At 40.2% G+C, this 20,312-nt stretch overlaps 1 protein-coding gene and 1 pseudogene across 1 annotated transcript in view; one reads left to right on the top strand and one right to left on the bottom strand.

Moving 5' to 3' along the window:
• LOC102758464 (calcium-binding mitochondrial carrier protein SCaMC-1-like) overlaps nt 1-19,859 on the top strand; it is a 21,129-nt gene extending 1,270 nt beyond the window's left edge. The window contains exons 2-11 of the mRNA XM_006763116.2: nt 21-255; nt 2,003-2,129; nt 5,682-5,769; nt 7,241-7,352; nt 10,765-10,923; nt 12,333-12,485; nt 15,040-15,147; nt 16,634-16,801; nt 17,376-17,526; nt 19,685-19,859. Coding sequence (XP_006763179.1) covers nt 21-255; nt 2,003-2,129; nt 5,682-5,769; nt 7,241-7,352; nt 10,765-10,923; nt 12,333-12,485; nt 15,040-15,147; nt 16,634-16,801; nt 17,376-17,526; nt 19,685-19,857 — 1,474 coding nt within the window. The 3' untranslated portion in view covers nt 19,858-19,859. The remainder of the gene's footprint in view (nt 1-20; nt 256-2,002; nt 2,130-5,681; nt 5,770-7,240; nt 7,353-10,764; nt 10,924-12,332; nt 12,486-15,039; nt 15,148-16,633; nt 16,802-17,375; nt 17,527-19,684) is intronic.
• On the bottom strand, nt 8,162-8,835 carry LOC102758372 (annotated as a pseudogene).
• Nucleotides 19,860-20,312: the final 453 nt, after the last annotated feature.

Below are 20,312 nucleotides of genomic sequence, written 5' to 3'. Positions count from 1 at the left end.
GCCGCCTCTCCGGGGCCCAGAGGTCAGGCGGCTTTGGGGGCCTGGCCCCCGCCGGCCAGCACCACAGGGGCCCTGCGGCGCCGGGTGCGGGGCTTCGTGCTGCCCACCGCCGCCTGCCAGGAGGACGAGGACGTCTTCCCCTACAAGATCCTCTTCCAAGACCTTGACCGCAACGGGGACGGGGTGGTGGACATCACGGAGCTCCGAGAAGGGCTGAAAAACTGGAGCTCCACGTTTGGCCTGCAGTCGGAGAAGGTGCTTGACCCCTGGACGTGGCTCCGGGCCCTGGAGGGACGTTGAGTAGAGGGGGAGGCCAGACAGCCTTTCTGGGGCGCTTCCCGAGAGAGGCCCGAGTGTGAGGGTGGGCTTCTCGCCCGGGAGCCCCGCTCGCACAGTAACGCAGGGAACCGTCTCCACCTCCTGAGACAGGCCCTGCCCGGTGGGTTTCCGGTGGCCCAGTCGCCATGCACTGAGCCCGCACAGGATTTCAGGAGCTGCGCTAGCCTCTGGGAATGCAGTTTTTTAAAAGACCTCTTGGATTAGGCCCTAGAGATGACAGGCGAACTCATTTTTTTGGTTGATTTTTCTTGGTTAAATGGCATTTAAATATATCAAATATCAAAAATATAAGTCTTTGTTTTACTATGGTTGCGAATATCAAAAAATTTCTACATGTGACACGGCGCCAGAGTTAAGTTAGGGTTTTTCAAAATGCTAACTTAGGGCGTTCGCAGGACAGGCCCAGATGGGGCCCCAGAGCTGCTGTGTGTCTGACATCCACAGGGTTGTGTGTGGGGTGGGTCAGACCCTCAGCTGTGGGGTGACAGTACTCTAGCTGATGGTTTAGCACGTCGCCCTAGTTAGGGGTGTCTTCCTTCTCTGGAGGGGTCTTTGACTTGATTATTTAAGAATTGTTCAGATGGAAGTGACAGCATATCAAGAGTAAACAATTATTCTATTTCTCCTCTCTCAATGCTACACAGTCTTCAGGTACCACCCCCTTGTGTCCCCCGTGAGATGTGTGTGCCTGGCACGAAGTCCAAACGTTCCTGTGGCTCAGGAAATGCCTTAAGAGTTCTGTGCTCCAAAAACGCCTCTGAATTAACTTTTCTTTCATTACCTCGTACTTATATCCTCTCACTCAGCTTAGTCCCTTCAGATTAATGGCTTAATCGTTAATATATTATCTCTAGCATTTAAAAAAATATGTTTTTCATTGAATTTAGAGAGAGGAAGGGAGAGGAGAAACATGGATGAGAGAAAAACATCAGTTGGTTGCCTCCTGTACGCCCCCTACTGGGGGTTGAGCCAGCAACCCGGGCATGTACCCTGACCAGGAATCGAACCTGGTGACCTCTTGGTCCATGGGTCGATGTTCAACCACTGAGCAACACCGGCCAGGCTAGAATTGCACATATTTTATCTCATTTAATTAATAGAGTGGGAGTCTCTGATGGCAAGAACTATGTATCTTGGTATCTTTATTTTTTAAAAAAAATATATTTTATTGATTTTTTTACAGAGTGGAAGGGAGAGGGATAGAGAGTTAGAAACATCGATGAGAGAGAAACATTGATCAGCTGCCTCCTGCACACCCTCTACTGGGGATGTGCCCGCAACCAAGGTACATGCCTTTGACCAGAATCGAACCTGGGACCCTTCAGTCCGCAGGCCGACGCTCTATCCACTGAGCCAAACCAGTTAGGGCTATCTTGGTATCTTTATTCTTTCAAAGTATTTGGTATTCATTGATCACCGCAGGTAAATTCTTCTAAGATCCATAATTATTTGAAATGACATGTGGCTATTGACTCTAGTATTGCACAATTAATATATATATATATATATATTACTTAGCCTTGTATCTGTGACTGAAAAAGTAGGCCAATGGCTGTGGATGGACATAATAGTTAGCATGAGTGAAATTGTTAATTGCCAATGTGGGAATGATACAGGGCTTCACTTGCAATGTGTTTCTGCAATGGTTTCTTCTTTCTTGCAGGAAATTTTTAAAGCTGGAGATACCAATGCTGATTCAGGATTGGACTTCCAAGAATTTTTGCAATACCTTAAAGACCATGAGAAAAAAATGAGGCTGGCATTTAAGAGTCTGGACTTAAATAATGATGGTGCGTATGTGTGTGTTTTATTCACAATTAGCTTAGTATCAGTAGCAGTACCAAAGGATATGTTTACTAGCCTTTAATTAACTCCTGCTATCAAAGATTCAATTCTGTTACTTGTTTAGCAGTATTTTTTTAATTTCTAGAAATAATATATAAACTGTATTTATTGTTACAATTTCTATGTGGTTACCATCTTTTTTAAAAAATTAATTAACTAATTAATTAATTTTGGTTACGATCTTTTAATAAAATAGTTTTTGTCCTCTGCTATGCTACTTGGCTGAGTGGGTAGGTCTCACCACTCATTTGCAGTATATGTCATGGTAGTTTAAAAAAATGTCATTTATTGTTTTCTTGTTTATTTTGAAAATATTTCAGTTGCAGGAAAGTTAGATAGCACAGAAAACCTCCTGAAAGAAAGTAAAAGTTACTTGTAACGCTGCTGGCTAGAGATCAGATTTAGCATTTTAATTTATTTTTATATTTCCTTTTAAACTTTTTTGTCTGTTTTTTTTCCCCCCTTGGTTTCTCTCTCTGTAGATGCAATTGCAGTCACACTGTGTGTGTAGTTTGGTATCCTGCTTTTTTAAAAAATATTTTTATATTTATTGATTTCAGAGAAGAAGGAAGAGGAAGAGAGAGATAGAAACATCAATGATGAGAGAGAATCATTGATTGGCTGCCTCCTGCATGCCCCACACTGGGGATTGAATCTGCAACCTGGCGATGTAACCTGACTGGGAATCGAACCGTGACCTCCTGGTTCATAGGTCAGTGCTCAACCACTGAGCTACACTGGCTGGGCTTGCTTTTTTCTTTTAATGTTATCATGTAAGCATTTCTACTTCATTTAATATTCTTCACAAACATATTTTTTAACATATTTTTTATTGATTTTAGAGAGTGAGAGGGAGTGAGAGATGGAAACATCAATGATGAGATAGAATCATTGATGGGCTGCCTCCTGCATGATTTGGGATCAAGCTTGCAACCTGTGCATGTGCCCAGACCTGGAATGGAACCTTAACCTCCTGATTCATAGTCGGGCGACAAACATTTTTTAATGACTCTAAAATATTCCATTTGTGAGTAAACTTATCTAATCAGTCCCATATTGCTAGATACTTAGGATGTTTCCAGCTTTTTGTTCTTATACATAGTGCTGTGAGCAGTATCCATGCTGACTTGTTCTTTGTTACAAATCCTTAACTCAGAGAGAGTGAATGTAGAGTAGAACACTTCTGCATCCATATGTGGCTGACCCACCATGGGTAATCAGAACCTACTTATAATCTATATAAGAAACATATGTTAATTTTTAACTTTCGTGAAATCTAATTTTTGTTAATTAAAAAATTGTAAGTGTACCAGGAAAGTGATGTAAAGCAGTGTTTGCCAGCTGGTGGTCTGCGGCCCGCTGGTGGTCCATGAGGTCCGAAAGGTTGGTGACCGCTGGTTTAAAGGATTCCACTGATGGATTCTTGGGTCAAAGAAAATATAACCTGAATATCAGAGGCTTTCTGACCTGAGTACAAAAGTGGTTCCATTACCCTTGATCCCCAAAGCACAGTGCTTCAAGCTTCCGGGCACTCCCCGGAAGGAGGGGCAGGCCTTTCTGGACGGTCAGACTGAGGTAGCACCAGAGGCATGTCTTGAAATGAGTCTGGGCTGCCATTTGCTGCCACTCTAGCACTGAATGTTCTGCTCTTGTGCTGCTCTGAAATTTCACCCTCTTGTTGATGAATCCGTCTTGTCAGATACATCAGGGAAATTAGAATGCCATTGGTAAAAATATTACGCGACTATTGTCCCTGGTGAAGTTGCACACCAGTGCTTGTAGTTACTGGTAATAATAGAGAATAGTCTTTCTGAGGCAGGATAGAAATCCCAAAGTAATATAGTGATTAGCAACATAGATCTTTTCATTTCTGCCTTGACTAGCCAAACTGGGACATCCCAGTCCCCAAAGTCTGGCCAAGGTCCACTCTGGCGGAGCAGGCGTCTCACTGGTTTCATTTTGTTTGAGCCCCTGAGCTGCGTCGTAGGTAGGAAGCCCCGCTGTTGCCACCAGGGCTGCTGCCCACCTGGACCTGTGGCTCAGGCTCTGGCAGGGTCCTGCAGGGCACCTGCTCTCAGCGTCCTCATTGCTGCTGCCTCAGTGGCCACTTTTGTGTAGCGCTTTCCTTATCCCAGTGGTCGGCAAACTCATTAGTCAACAGAGCCAAATATCAACAGTACTTCTTCAAAATAGACTCACCCAGGCCGAAAACTGACTTCTGCACATGGGCCACGAAGTTTCAATTGCACTGTACTTGTATGCCTGCACGTGGTATTTTGTGGAAGAGCCACACTCAAGGGGCCAAAGAGCCGCATGTGGCTCGTGAGCCGCAGTTTGCCGACCACTGCCTTATCCAATGTTGAGTGGCTTTATTTTCATGCCCCTGAATCAGATCTTCAGAATTAGCTTTTTAATTTTTTCCAACTAGGTACAATAATCAAGATCTGTCTTAGATCTACAAACTTCATATGGCAGCTCTTGGGGCCAGATATGTTTAGAAATTTAGAATTTTGCTTTTAGAAAACAGGTACTGTGCATATATGTTATTATTTAATAATTCAGTTAGGGTCTGGGGCACCACTGTGCAACTATACAGTTGACCTTGAACAATAGGGGCTTTAGGGTCACTGACCACCATACTGTAAAAAATCTGAGTACAACTTTTGAGTCCCTAAAAAGATAACTCTAGCCAGCCCTTCACATCTAAGGATTCAACCAACTGTGTATGGAAAACAGTATTTAAAAAATATGTTTATTTTTTTCAGAGAGGAAGGGAGAGGGAGTTAGAGATAGAAACATCAGTGAGAGAGAATCATGGATCAGCTGCCTCCTGTACACCCCTTACTGGAGACCGAGCCTGCAACCTGGGCATATGCCCTTGGCTGGAATCGAACCCAGGACCCTTCAGCTGCAGGCCGACACTTTATCCACTGAACCAAACCAGCTCAGTATTTTTGATTTGTAGTTATAAAACCATGGCTGGGAATTCGAAAATACTGTTTTTGATAAGAGGTTGGTTGAACCCTCAGAGGTTGGTTGAACTCGGGGACGCAAAACCTGTGGATGCGAATCCCCTATTGTATTTATTGAAAAGAATCCATGTAAAAGTAGACCCATACAGTTCAAACATGTATTGTTCAAATGTCAGCTGTACATGAATATCCCATCAATGAAACAAATGCATAACCCTGAATTAGATAAATAATTGATTAAAATTAACTTCACATCAGTTTGAGACATGTTTTGCCAACAAATATTTTAGTGCCACATTTACAAAACATTTTTTATTTTTAAAAATTCTAGAATGTAAAGCACTTTTTAATTAAAGTATAGTTGACAAAGTGTCTTACTTTTAGAGCATTTTAGTCTTTGGGCTGTGAATATGGGATGGATGGCCAATAAAAGACATGGGCTTTTTAAGACTATTGTTTTCTAAGTATACTTTGCCTTGTTATCTTCTGAGAGACTTTAATGACATTTTTTTTCACTTTTTAAAGGAGTAATAGAAACTTCGGAAATAATCACTGCTTTGAAGTCACTGGGTGTAGATATTTCTGAAGCTCAGGCAAAAAATATTCTCCAAAGGTCAGCCCTTCTTATTTTTAATAGTTTTCATTTTTGTTTAATATTTTAAGTTAGAAACTAATTTCTATAAATATAGCCCATTCTTCCCTTCCTCCCTCCCTCCCTTTATTTCAACATTGCTCACCTTCAGGATTTCCATTAAGCTCACAACCCTCTAGTAACTACGTTTGTTAGTTGGATGGAGTTGTATAACTTAGCACTTGGCCGTACATATGTTGTGTTCAGTTTTGTAATTGTTCATAGTGAGAGGATACTTTCTACACCCATTATTTTGTCTTGGCTGGGACTGGACATCATACGGATCTTTTTGTTGGCGGATGGAATTTGCTTTTTAGAATTTCCATTGAGAAAAATGCAATTGAAAAAGCATTTCACTTAATTCCACCTTTAACTTAGACTTCAAAGAAACAATAGCTGTTGTGTTTTTTGATTTTGAGATGCTTAAAAGTCAAGTAAACCCTGAATTTTTCATGGTAAAAAGTGAGTCTTCTCTTTAAATTAATAAGTAAAAGGTTATTTTAAAGTTGACTTAAAAGCTATAAGTAGGGAAAAGAGGGTCAGAGGAAAAATATTATTAGAAGATTCATAAGGTATAAGGTTCATCCTCAGTCAGTTTTATTCATTTATTGATTCATTCAACTAACATTTACTGAGTGCTCAGTGCTAGCAATATAAAGGTGACTTTAGATAGCCTTCCCTTTAAAAGAGCAAGGCATGTGTGAGAGAAATACAAGTAAATAGTTAAAATTCCATCAGCGGGGCATTCTACAAAATATCTGATCAATACTTTTCAAAACTGTCAATGTTACCAAAAACAAGGAAAGTTTGAGAAACTGACACAGCCAAGAGGAGCCTAAGGTGACATGACGACGACCTCATAACCCTAAAACAAAAGAGGACATTAGTTAAAAACGAAGGAACTCTGAGGATAGTGTGAACTTTAGTTAATGATGATTAATATTGGTTCATTAATTGTAACATGTACCATAATAATGTCAGATGATACCATTAGAGGAAAAGGGGTGTAATTCTGTATTATATTCCCAATTAAAAAAAATCCTCACCCAAGGATATGTTTTTACTGATTTTAGAGAGAGGAAGGGAGGGAGGGAGGGAGGGAGAGAGAGAGGTAGGGAGGGAGGAAGGGAGAGAGAGACATTGATCAGTTGCTTTCTGTATGTGCCCCGACTGGGGATCAAACTCCCAACCTAGGTATGTGTCCTGACGGGGAATTAAACCTGCAACATTTTGGTGTACAGGACAACGCTCAACCAACTGACCCACCCAGCCAGGGCTATAGTCTCAATTTTTCTAACAAATAAAGTCTATTAAAATATGAAAGTACAGCAATTTCATGAAGTCCAAAGGAATGGCTTCTATCATAAATATGTAAGAAGCATTTAGTTGATTTTTACCGTGGTGCTATCTTTGTTATAAATGTTGTAAGCACTGTTTGTTTTTTAAATTCCAGCATGGACAGTGATGGAACAATGACAGTAGACTGGGATGAATGGAAGTACTACTTTTTACTTCATCCCGCAAAAAGTATCGATGAAATTGCTGGCTTCTGGAAGCGTTCTACCGTAAGATTAGTTTGTATTTTTTATCTGTCATAAGTGTCGTAGCTGTTATTATGGTCACATAATCCCTATAATACTTTCAGCCTCAGTGGCTAACGAAACAGTAGTCTCTCCTCATGGTGTTATCTCTAATTCCCCACCCACAAAAAATGCTTTTCTCTTATGCATCCTAAAGAATGTTACCCGAGTTTCTGAGTCAGAAGGAATATGCATTTGTAAAATTTTTAGGGTGTTCAGTCTCCATTTTCCAAAATACCATCTAGCCATGTTATTTCCCAGAATGGCTTGCTATGCCAGCTCACTCCCACCGGCAGTGCCAGAAAGTTCCTGCTTCTCTTTATATTACTGTTACTGGGAATTATCCAGTTTTCTGACATTTGCCGTTTTGTTGGACATAAAGTGATATCTTGTTGGTTTAATGTGCATCTCATTGATTCCTACTGCATTTATATCTTGGTCTGTTTTTTCAAATGTATTGAGATATGATTGGTACATAACATTTGTAAGTTAAGGTGTATAACATATTTGAGACACTTCTATATTGTGAAATGATGACCACAGTAGGGTTGGCTAACACCTCCATCAACTCATGTAATTACTGTTTCTACTTTACATGGGATCCCCAGAACCTAGTCATCTCAGAACTGGAAGTTCGTCCCCTTTGGCCAGCACCTCCCCATTTCCTCCACTCCCGAGCTCCTGGCAACCACCATTCTACTCTCCACTTCTATGAATTTGGCTTTTTATTTACTTTTATTGTGGATAGGAAGTAGGGTTTACTGGTGGTTGGAAGGAGGGGGCAGCACCGAGACTCATGAGTGCAGGGCCCACCATTTGTGTAGGGGACACAGTGATGGATGTATTTGACCCCACAGCCATCTGGGATGAGCCGCTTTTCAGCCACCCTGTCTTCAGACTCATCCGAATTAAATTTAGTACAATCCCCCTTCTTGGAGATGTGGATCTTCTGGTGGCTAGGGTGCTTGAACTTGGCTCTGTGTAGGGCCCCATGACATGATCCTTGGTCTGCAGCTTGGTGCGGATGGACATGATGACATGGCCAACATGGACCCTGGCCACTGTGCCCTGGGGCTTTCCAGAGGCACCCCGCATGCCTGTCTGGAGCCTGTCAGCTCCAGCACAGGACAACATCTTGTTGATGTGGATGACGTGGGAGGGGTGGAGCCGCACTCGGAGGTGAAAGCCATCTTTGCCAAGCTTTTCACCATGTACTTGTTGGCACAAATGCGGGCAGCCTCCAGGGCTTCGGAGGAGAGCTGCTCGTATTCATCTGACGCCATGTGCCACAGAGTGGGAACTTGTCCACTTTTGCCTTCTTCTGCCCCAGGTCAAAGATGCGGATCTTGGCATCAGGGACACCTCAGCACAAAGGAGACTTTGGGTACGGCTGTTCTTACCATACCGGTAACCCTGGGAGGGGCGGCGGCCCATGGCAACACCAGGATCTTCAGTGGCTCGCTGAAGGGAAAGACTGTGAATCTGGCTTTTTAGATTCCACATAGAAGTAATTCCATACAGTGCTTGTCTTTCTGTGTCTGACTTATTTCACTCAACATGATGTTCTCCAGGCCCGTCCATATTATGGAAATGGCAGGACTTCTTCTTTCCCATGACAGTACAGTGACCATTGTTTATTATTGTACATAGAAGTGTGTCTATGTGGGTATGGGTGTGTATGTATATCTTGCCAATACTTGTTATTTCTTTTCCTTTTTTTTTTTTTTTTTTTTTTTTTTTTAGGAAATAGCCATTCTAATAAGTGTGAGGTTGTAACTCATTTTGTTTTTTTTAAAAAAAATATTTATTTTTATTGATTTCAGAGAGGAAGGGAGTGGGAGAGAGCGAGAGAAACATCAATGATGAGGGAGAATCATTGATCAGCTGCCTCTGGCATGCCCCGTACTGGGGATCAAGCCTGCAACCTAGGCATGTGCATCAAATCATGACCTCCAGGTTCATAGGTCAGTGCTCAGCCACTGAACCTTGCCGGCTGGGCGCATTGTGGTTTTGATTCACATTTCCCCAATGATTAATGATATGGAACATCTTTTCATATATATGGACATTTGTATCTCTTTAGCTCTTTTGCCCATTTTCAGTGGATTTTTTTTGTTACTGAGTTGGGTGAGTTTCTTTAATATATTTTGGATATTAACCCCTTATCAGCTATATGATTTGTAGATATTTTCTCACACTTTGTAGGTTTTCACTTTGATGTAATCCCACATATTAATTTTTGATTTTGTTAATTATGCTTTTGGTGTCAAATCCAAAAAGCCACTGCCAAGACCAATGTCAAGGAGCTTTTTTGCTGTGTTTTCTTCTAGGAGTTTTACAGGTTAAGATCTTATGGTTAAGCCTTTACTGCATTTCGAGTTAATTCTTGTAAGTGGTGTGAGAGAGAGGTCCAGTTTCATTCTCCTGTGTGTGATTATCCCATTTTCCCAGCACCATTTACTGAAGAGACTATCCTTTTCCACTGAGTATTCGTGGCTCCCTTGTCAAATATTAGTTGACTGTATCTGTGAGGGTTTATTTCTGGGATCTCGATTGTTCCATTAATTTAGGTGTCTGTTTTTATGCCATTACTATACTGTTTTGATTATCATAGCCTCATAGTATAGTTTGAAAGCAGGAGTGTGATTCCTCCAGTTTTGTTTTGTCTGAGGACTGCTTTGTCTATTCAGGGTTTTGTGGTTCCACGTGCATTTTAGGATTTCTTTTCTATTTCTATGGAAAATATCATTGGAATTTTGATGGGGATTGCATTGAATCTGTAGGTGGTTTTGGGTAGTGTGGACATTTTAACAATATCAACCCTTCCTACCCACGAGCACCATATATCTTTCTATTTATTTGTGTCTTCAATTTCTTTTATCAGTGGGCATTGATCTTATAGTAAACCTATATCTGAATGCATTATTAAAAATTATTTGGTCTAGTACAGTGGTTCTCAACCTTCCTAACGCCGCAACCCTTTAATACAGTTCCTCATGTTGTGGTGACCCCCAACCATAAAATTATTTTTGTTGTTACTTCATAACTGTAATTTTGATACTGTTATGAATCATCATGTAAATATCTGATATGCAGGATGTATTTTCATTGTTACAAATTGAACATAATTAAAGCATAGTGATTAATCACAAAACAATATGTAATTATATATGTGTTTTCTGATGGTCTTAGGCTACCCCTGTGAAAGGGTCGTGACCCACAGGTTGAGAACCGCTGGTCTAGTACAAGTGCTAAGAACATTGTCAGTCTTCATTATCAGGAGATGAGAGATGAAAAAAACTTGTGATTTTTGATCTTTGTAAAAAAATTATCCTCTTAATTTATCTAGTGTTTCCACTGTTCTCTATCATCTAATTCTGTTTTTACATTTTATTAGATAATTGACATAGGGGAGAGCATAGCTATTCCAGATGACTTTACTGTGGAAGAAAAGAGTTCTGGACATTGGTGGCGGCATATGGTGGTAGGAGGAATAGCTAGCGCCATTTCAAGGACGTGCACGGCACCTTTTGACCGCTTGAGAGTCATGATGCAGGTGATTGCCAAGTTCGGTGGCCCTTACACATTAAAGTCATTTGAAAAATTTCAGACTAGTCATTAAAATTGTAAATTTTCTGAAAATGTAAAAGCTTATCCTCTTAATTTATCAAGTGTTCACACTTTTCTCTATCATCTAGTTCTGTTTTTACATCTTTGTTTTTACATTAAAGATTTCTTAAAGATGCTTATATGCTGTTTAAATGAATTTTTATTTGAAATAATAAAATAATAGAACCAGTCTATTAGATTTTTTTTTTCAGAAATGTAGCTAAATCTATCAAAAAAGTGGATAAGACAGCATTAGTCTAATTTATTAGTTATTTCTAGCTTCTGACGCTGCCCTAATAGCATGGTTCTACTCTACTATTTAAGTACTAAGAATATTTTTAAAAATGGAAATTAAGTTACTTGGAGCAGATTACTAACTTGTACCTCTTTAGAGTTAATGTTGTCTAATTTCCTTTTTTTTTTTTTTTACTGAGTAATAAATTGTTAACAGTAGTTATAAAATACTGCATGATTTAATCTGTTAAATAATTAAGATTTAATATTTGCTGAATATTTTCTCTGCAAGGGTATAAAAATTAATGATCCTCAACCTAGTGAATTTAAATTTGTAATTAAATTTACATACTTTAGTGTTTTATTTTCTTTGGGATTTTTGGTAACATTGTAACAATTGGTATTGGGTTATGAATAGGTTTTCTTTTGTTGTTTTTTGTTTTTTTAAAATATATTTTTACTGATTTCAGTAAGGAAGGGAGAGAGAGATAGAAACATCAATGATGAGAGAGAATCATTGATCTGCTGCCTCCTGCATGCCCCCTACTGGGGCTTGAGCCTGCAACCCGTGCAGGTGCCCTTGACTGGAATCGAACCCAGGACCTTTCAGTCTGCAGGCTGATGCTCTATCCACTGAGCCAAACCAGCTAGGGCTCTTTTGTTGTTGTGATGTCAGATCTTATTTTCTAAGATCTTAGAAAATCTTATTTTTAACCGACTCAGATTTAGAGGGAGAACCTGCCAAAGGGCACAGCCTCTGTCTCTTGGCGATCTGTTCCTGGTGTTTTTCTTTGTCTTCCTTCATCTCCTGGCCGGATTCTGCAGCCTCTGGAATCTGCGCTTCTTCCTTAGTTTTCTTACTGTGCTGCTGCTTCAGAGCAATAGCTGATGTGGGGACAGTTGCAGGACCCGTGGAGCAGCAAGGTGCTGAATCTGGGGGACTTCAGTCCTGGGTTTCACACCTTCTGTGTTTTGGGGCTCTCTGACACCAGACTGATGGACATCATCATCTTTAGAGAGATTGGGGAGTTTGAAGATTCTGCCAGCTCTTTTGGGCCCCAGGCGATGAGGCACAGCCTTATTAGTTGGTCCAGGAAAATCTTCCTTCTCTTTTTTTTCTAGGTTCATAGTTTAGAGCCAACGAGAATGAAGTTAATTGGTGGGTTTGAGCAGATGATAAAAGAAGGAGGAATTCGTTCTCTTTGGCGAGGAAATAGTGCAAATGTTTTAAAAATTGCACCTGAGATGGTCATCAAGTTCGGGGCCTATGAACAGGTAAAATGCTATCGTCTGTGGGATTTTACAACAAAGATCAGATTTAAAATTTAATGTGTAAAAAGTTCAGGCTTTCATGAGAGAAAACTGGAGTGTCAAGCAATAGATGTCAATTTAAACATAAGTGACTTTGTTCTCATTTGGTTATTTTTGTTTTTATATTGCTTTTGTTTATAAGGAATGTTTCATGGCCCTAGCCAGCTTGGCTCAGTAGACAGAGCGTCGGCCTGTGGACCGAGGGTCCTGGCTTTGATTTCGGTTGCAGGCTTCTCCCCGGCCCTGGCCCTGGTCAACGCTCATGCAGGAGGCAACCAATTGATGTGTTTCTCTCACATCGGTGTTTCTCTCTGTTTTCCCCTCTCCCATTCTCTAAAAATCAATGGAAAAATATCCTCGGGTGAGGATAAAAGGAATGTTTCATAGATTATAGTATATTATCAGAACTGATGTATATTATTAGTTCTTTTCATTTCAGTGACACAGTGAAGGAAGCCCTCTAAAATATTTCAATATTGGTTTTCCTTTGAGCAATTTGAATGTTTTATTTTAAATTTGTTAATCTGATTTAATATTTTAATTGTACTTAATCAATTAATGTTAAGATGAGCTGTATTTGTTTTTAAATAGTGTGACCTATTAGCATCACATAAGAGTCTACAAGTGCTCTATGCACATCTCAAGGTTTCCATTTTCTGGGCTGGCCAGGCTCCGATAGTTTCAGAAAAGGCTCAGGGAAGAAAAGCAGAGAGATGCCTTAGCTCATGTTTCATAGATCTTGCTAAAAGCAGCAAGGAGTGGGCAACACTGACCAGCATTCTGAGATTTTACGATCAGTTTTCCTAGAGCTTCAGGCCCAGAAAGCACACGGTCTACCTTCCAAATTATCATAGGAGGCAGCTTCATCAAGCATTTCCACAAAGCACTGGACTCAGATTGCAGTATCTGTGTCCTAACAGGGCCACAAATTGTTGGTTTTAGTTATAACAGCACCCCCAGCTGGTAACCAATTTCAGTACTTGTTAGGGTTCATTCTAAGCTGTTGTATCAAAGAAATACCAAGATAGAGTAGCTTAAATATGCTAGAGGCAAGTAGTCCAGGGCTAACAGTGTAGCTCTGTCATCTTCAACACTCAGCTTCAAAGGTCACACCCATCTGCCATTTCCCAAGTAGAGGAAAGAGCAATCCAAAAATCTTTAAGGAGCCGAAACCGGTTTGGCTCAGTGGATAGAGCGTCGGCCTGTGGACTGAAAGGTCCCAGGTTCGATTCCGGTCAAGGGCATGTACCTGGGTTGCGGGCACATCCCCAGTAGGAGATGTGCGGGAGGCAGCTGATCGATGTTTCTCTCTCATTGATGTTTCTAACTCTCTATCTCTCTCCCTTCCTCTCTGTAAAAAATCAATAAAATATATTAAAAAAAAACATCTTTAAGGAGATGTCTCATAATTTGCATACTCAATTTCCCCTCATTTCTTATTGGTCAACATAGGTCACTTAGCCACCCAACCTAGCTGCAAGGGAGACGAGGGAAATGTAGTTTATAGTTGAGTTGGCTGTTACTAAACGGAAGAAGATGGTAATGAGTACTAGGAACAGACACCAGTGTCTGCCACATGAACTGAACCAATCATACTTTCTGATGGGAAGTCACTGATTTGAGAACCAAAGAGTTAATTCTTAAGAGGATTGCATTGATTGGAGGCCACTAGAAAAGGCCAACAGGAAAGCATCTTGCCTAGGATAGATAATCTTCTTGCTAAGCCTATCTTGGATTCTAAACGAGTTTCCAGTTTCAGTCTCTTGAAACTTGACTTATTTAATTCCTGTGAAGCCTGACCTTTAGGCTGGTATTTCTGATTTTCTTATTTTTTTAAAAAAATATTTTTATTGATTTCAGAGAGGAAGAGAGAGGGAGAGAGAGATAGAAACATCAATGATGAGAGAGAAGCATTGATTGGCTGCCTCCTGCACACCCCCTAGTGGGGATCAAGCCTGCAACCTGGGCATGTGCCCTTGACCTGGGACCTTTCAGTCTGCTGTTCGATGCTCTATCCACTGAGCCAAATCAGCTAGGGTCCCTTCTTTATTTCCACATGTGCTATTGCAGTCGCCTCCCTGTTTCTTGAGCTAAGCTGAGTAAACTGTTGTTCCTTGTAACAACCGCAATTTACCTGGTTACTATTCCTGATTACCCAGTTACCAAAGAATATTTAGTACCTTCCACATGGAAGGTGAGAGGCTAAAAAGAGATAAAAGATAGATTCCGTGCACCCTTTGTGTCATTTGTATGTCTTTTATGAAATAGTATGACAGTCATGAAGATGCTTAAGTGATTTAATGTTGCTGACTTACTCTTCAGAAAAAAGGGGAAAAGGTTCTTATTATCTTAGATAATTGCATAAAAATTGAAATCAAGTATTCTACTAGATGTTAATATCAGGTATCTAGAATACTTTTTCAAATAGTTTTATAGTACTAATTAATGTTATAAACTTAGAAACAATATAGAATCCATTTCAGTAATATTGTACATTTCAATACTTTTATTTATACAGTATAAGAAATGGCTTAGTTTTGATGGTGCTAAAACAGGAATTATTCAGAGATTTGTATCTGGTTCATTGGCTGGTGTAACTGCTCAGACCTGTATTTACCCCATGGAGGTATGTATTATTATAAAGTTTAATAAAGTAATAATTTCTAATTTGTTATAAATGAATTGCGGATCAAGAATTTGTATAATAAACAATTTTATAGCTACTGGACTTCAAGCTCATATCAAGTATCAGTTGGCCTTAGTGTATATATATATATATTTTGTTGTTGTTATTTAGAATAAAGATAGTATTATAAATGTACCAAGAAGATAACAGTTTTGTTGTCTGCTGTTTAATTGACTCATTCATTAATACTGCACACCCACTACGGGTGAGGTACTTTTCTAGGTCCAGAGATGAGTCAGACAGACCTTTGGTCTTGGAGCTTCTTGTAGTCCAGAAGGGAGACAAAACACGCACATCAGTGCTGATGGTCCAACATATAAAATACAAATTCTAGAAGAGAGAGAAATAGGAAGCGTTAGTGGAAATTTAAAGGGGAGAAATGATTTCTAGTTAGGGATTTTATGAAAGGCACCAATAGAATGTGTGAGTTTGGTTAGAATTTGGAAATTCAGAGATATTGGATAAGAAGAGAGTGCGCTGCCCTGGGGAGGGCAGTACTTTCAGAATGGGGTCATTCAAAGTATAGGGTCCTGCAGAGAAGGTCATAAAACAAAGGCCTTCCATCTGACTGCTCAGAGGCGGCTCAGGCAGTCTGCCCAATCAAGGCAAAGTCGATAGTTTTTATTTTTTTATAAATCTTTATTGTTGAAAGTATTACATATGGTCCCTCACCCCACCCCCATTGATCCCCTCCAGCCCCCCTCTCCCCCCACCCCAGGCCTTCACCACCCTGTTGTCTGTGTCCATGTGTTACGGATATATACATGTAAGGTCTTTGGTTGATTACCTCCTATCCACCCAATCAAGGCAAAGTAGATACTATTTTTTAAAAACATATTTTATTGATTTTTTACAGAGAGGAAGGGAGAGGGATAGAGAGTCTGAAACATCGATGAGAGAGAAACATCGATCAGCTGCCTCCTGCACACCCCCCACTGGGGATGTGCCCGCAATCAAGGTACATGCCTTTGATCGGAATCGAACCTGAGACCTTTCAGTCCGCAGGTTGACGCTCTATCCACTGAGCCAAACTGGTTAAGCTTGGCTGTAGTTTTGGCAAGAGGTACCACCAGCATGAGAGAAAGAGCCAATTTCATTTAGCACTTAAAAAAAACCAACTTATCTGAAGCAGTAATGAATGTGTTTCAGAATATGTTGCCTTACAGCCCAGTAAGGGGGTTTGAATGGATATACCAATTAGAGCCACAGTGATGAGTTATATTCTCCTGTTTAATTTTTTAAAAAAGCTCTATACTTTATCAGTTCGTGTTTGAGTCAGTAAGGAATCAAAATTATGTTTAAGATTGCTTTCTTTTTTGATTTCTATGATAATTACTAAACATTGTGATACAGTATAGCTTTCTAGATTGCTAGGTGAGCTGAATGACTCTGGTAATATATTTTCAATATGTTCTTCCCCATTTAGGTAATAAAGACCAGACTGACTGTAGGTAAAACTGGACAGTACTCAGGGATTATTGATTGTGGCAAGAAGCTTCTGAAACAAGAAGGTGTTAGAACCTTTTTCAAAGGCTATATCCCTAACTTGCTAAGCATTATGCCTTATGCAGGCACAGACCTTACTGTTTTTGAGGTGAGTTTATCCCCATAATGTGACATTATGTGTTACATTGGAAAATTTGGCACAGTAACGGTTTTTATTCTAAAAATTGGTTATAAATGACTTTTCATGAAGTAGCTTCTGACCTGAAAACTTAAGTCTCTCTGAATGAGTTCCGTCATTTACGAAAAATTTTTTAAAAATATTTTTAAAATTGATTTTTTACAGAGAGGAAGGGAGAAGGATAGAGAGTCAGAAATATCAATCAGCTGCCTCCTGCACACCCCCTACTGGGGATGTGCCCACAACCATGGTACATGCCCTTGACTGGAACCGAACCCGGGCCCCTCAGTCCGCAGGCCAACGCTCTATCCACTGAGCCAAACAAGTCAGGGCTCATTTATGAAATTTATAAAATGGAGGCAACAATACTGACTTGTCAGGTTTCTGAGGGATTAACTGAGGTGACATCTACGGAAATGCTCAATATCATTCCAGAATCAAGAAGCTACTCAGTAATGTTTCCTGCAGTTGTGTGAACAATGAATTTCTTCTCCTTCGACCTGCACAGTAGTTAAAGGATGTTTTCTGATTTCTTCTCTTCCAGCTTTTGAAGAACTATTGGCTTGAACATTATGCAGGAAACTCTGTAGACCCCGGCTTAATGATTTTGCTGGGATGTAGCACGTTGTCACAAACCAGTGGTCAGATAGTCAGCTTCCCTCTGACCCTTCTTAGAACACGCATGCAGGCTCAAGGTGAGTGTGTGGGTTTTTAAATGAAGTAAGAATAAATTTAAAAAGCTAATGAAATTGCCCTAGCTGGTTTGGCTCAGTGGATAGAGCGTAGGCCTGCAGGTTTGATTCTGGTCCAGGCACATATGTAGGTTGCAGTTTGATCCCTGGCCCTCGTTGGGGTGAGTGCAGGAGGCAGCCAATCAATGTCTTTCTTTCATTGATGTTTCTCTTTCTCTGTCTCTCCCCCTCCCTTCCACTCTCTCTAAAAATCAATGGAAAATACCCTCAGGTGAGGATTAACAGCAACAAAAAACAAATTTTAAAAAGCTAATGAAGTAAGAAGTAATAAAATCATTATTAATTCCATGAATTAAAAATAAAAAAACGAAGTTAAAACAAGTTGTTTTATTTGTTTTTTTAAAATATATTTTATTGATTTTTTTTTACAGAGAAGAAGGGAGAGGGACAGAGAGTTAGAAACATCAATGAGAGAAATCAATCAGCTGCCTCCTGCACGCCCCTTATGGGGGATGTGCCCGCAACCAAGGTACATGCCCTTGACCGGAATCGAACCTGGGACCCTTCAGTCCGTAGGCCGACGCTCTACCCATTGAGCCAAACCGGTTTGGCTATTTGTTTTTTTTTTAAAATATATTTTATTGATTTTTTACAGAGAGGAAGGGAGAGAGATAGAGAGTCAGAAACATCGATGAGAGAGAAACATCGATCAGCTGCCTCCTGCACATCCCCCACTGGAGATGTGCCCGCAACCCAGGTACATGCCCTTGACCGGAATCGAACCTGGGACCCTTCAGTCCGCAGGCCGATGCTCTATCCACTGAGCCAAACCGGTTTTGGCACAAGTTGTTTTAAATGAGTAGAAATTGATTTCAAAATCAGAAAAACTGTAGAATTGCTGAATAAAAAGCTAACTTCTGATTGTTAAAGCATGATCTTGAATTTATCGTAGAGCCTTTTGTGGAGCTTAGATTTTCTTTCCTCTACGAAGTTCTACTTGGAACTCTGCACATATGTTTCTGTTCCCAGTGGTCGTTTTCCAGAGTTTACCGTTAGGAAGCGCCAAGCAGAGCAATAGGAAAGGTTTTACTTTCCTCAGATTGAATCAGCAGTAGCTCAGGATGAACTTGGAATTCCTTTGCCACATCCTGCAGCGGGAACTTAATACATTTGTGCAGTTGAACATGCTGTTTTGTTCTCTTTGGCGAGGAGACGTGAAACTGAAGGGAGGGCATCTGCTTGTTCCTCTTAGGTGTAAAGTCAGAAATTTAGATTTTAAGAAAATACCCTTTAAGTTGGAAAAAAAAAAGCTCTCACATAATCCTATTAGTATCTTCCTGAGTAAATTCCTTAAGGCAGCGGTTCTCAACCTATGGGTCGAGACCCCTTTGGCAGTTGAACGACCCTTTCACAGGGGTCGCCTAAGACCATCCTGCATATCAGATATTTACATGACGATGCATAACAGCAGCAACATTACAGTTATGAAGTAGCAATGAAAATAATTTTATGGTTGGGTCACAACATGAGGAACTGTATTTAAAGGGCCAAAAGGTTGAGAACCACTGCCTTAAGGGGTCATGTAGTAAGCAATATTCTCTTACATTCATTCCCCCACTTCTTTTTAGGAAGATTTTGGGGTTTAGTTTACATGGCATTCCGGGTGGGGAATCTCTCCATCCATCCCATCACCTGCCCATCCCCTAGCAGACTATTGAGGTCACCCTCCATTCCCAGGGCTCCTGTGAGGTCCTCATTGAAGACTTTCAGTGCTGTGCAGAGCTCCTGCAGGATGGGAAGCTCTCATGTCTGCTGTGCAGCACGGCAGCTGCAAGGCGTACATGGCTGTTGGGCACTGGAAGTGTGGTGCAACTGGGAAACTAAACTTTCAGTTTTACTTAATTTTAATTAATTTAGATTCAGATAGCCACATGTGTCTAGTGAGTATGGTATTGGACCACATGGAACTATTCTATAGGTAGGGAGCAAGGTGTACTCTGAAATAATTTCATTCCCTGTAAATTCTCGTTAATCATTGTACTGTCTGACTATATGAAGATTAAATATTTTTTATTTTATTTTATTATTATTTTTTGCTTACAGTATTACAAAGGGGAAGATTAAATATTGAATTACACTGATTTTTTTTTTCAATTTATAGCACAGAAGGAAAAAACAACAACTATGATTCATCTCATTCAAGATATATATTACAAAGAAGGAAAAATGGGCTTTTTCAGGGGCCTCACTCCAAATATCATAAAAGTGCTCCCTGCAATATTCATAAGCTGTGTGGCCTATGAAATACTGAAAAGACCGTTTGGATTAACGTAGAAGTGAAATGTGAAATTGTTGTCATTACTGTAATCACTTAATTGTAAGATAATACCTGGGTTATAAAGAGAAATTGATCTCTTCCTAAAAGGAAAGAAAGTATCAAATAATTGTTAAAACATTTTCTCTTTATGTTTTCTAGTATAAAACCTATAAATGAAATAATCATTTTGGTAAAGTGGACCCAATTATTGCATCAGAGGTCAAAGTCCCATGCTGTCTTTTTTTAAAAAAATTATAGTGTATTAAGTGCCTGCTATGTGCCAGGTATTATTTCAAGGCACTTTAAAAGGTCCTCCTCTTGCTTAATTCTAACAACCATACTAGAAGATTGAGAAAGAGAGAGAGGAAGGGAGAGGGAGAGAGAGAAACATTGATATTAGAGAAACATCAATCAGCTGCCTCCTGCATGCCCCCTACTGGGGATCGAGCCTGCAAACCGGGCATGTGCCCTG

The sequence above is a fragment of the Myotis davidii genome, unplaced genomic scaffold (genome assembly GCF_000327345.1).
Source record: "Myotis davidii unplaced genomic scaffold, ASM32734v1 scaffold217, whole genome shotgun sequence".
NCBI lineage: Eukaryota > Metazoa > Chordata > Mammalia > Chiroptera > Vespertilionidae > Myotis > Myotis davidii.
The sequence above is the reverse complement of the archived record's forward strand: the minus strand, read 5'-3'. Positions and strand labels throughout refer to the sequence as shown.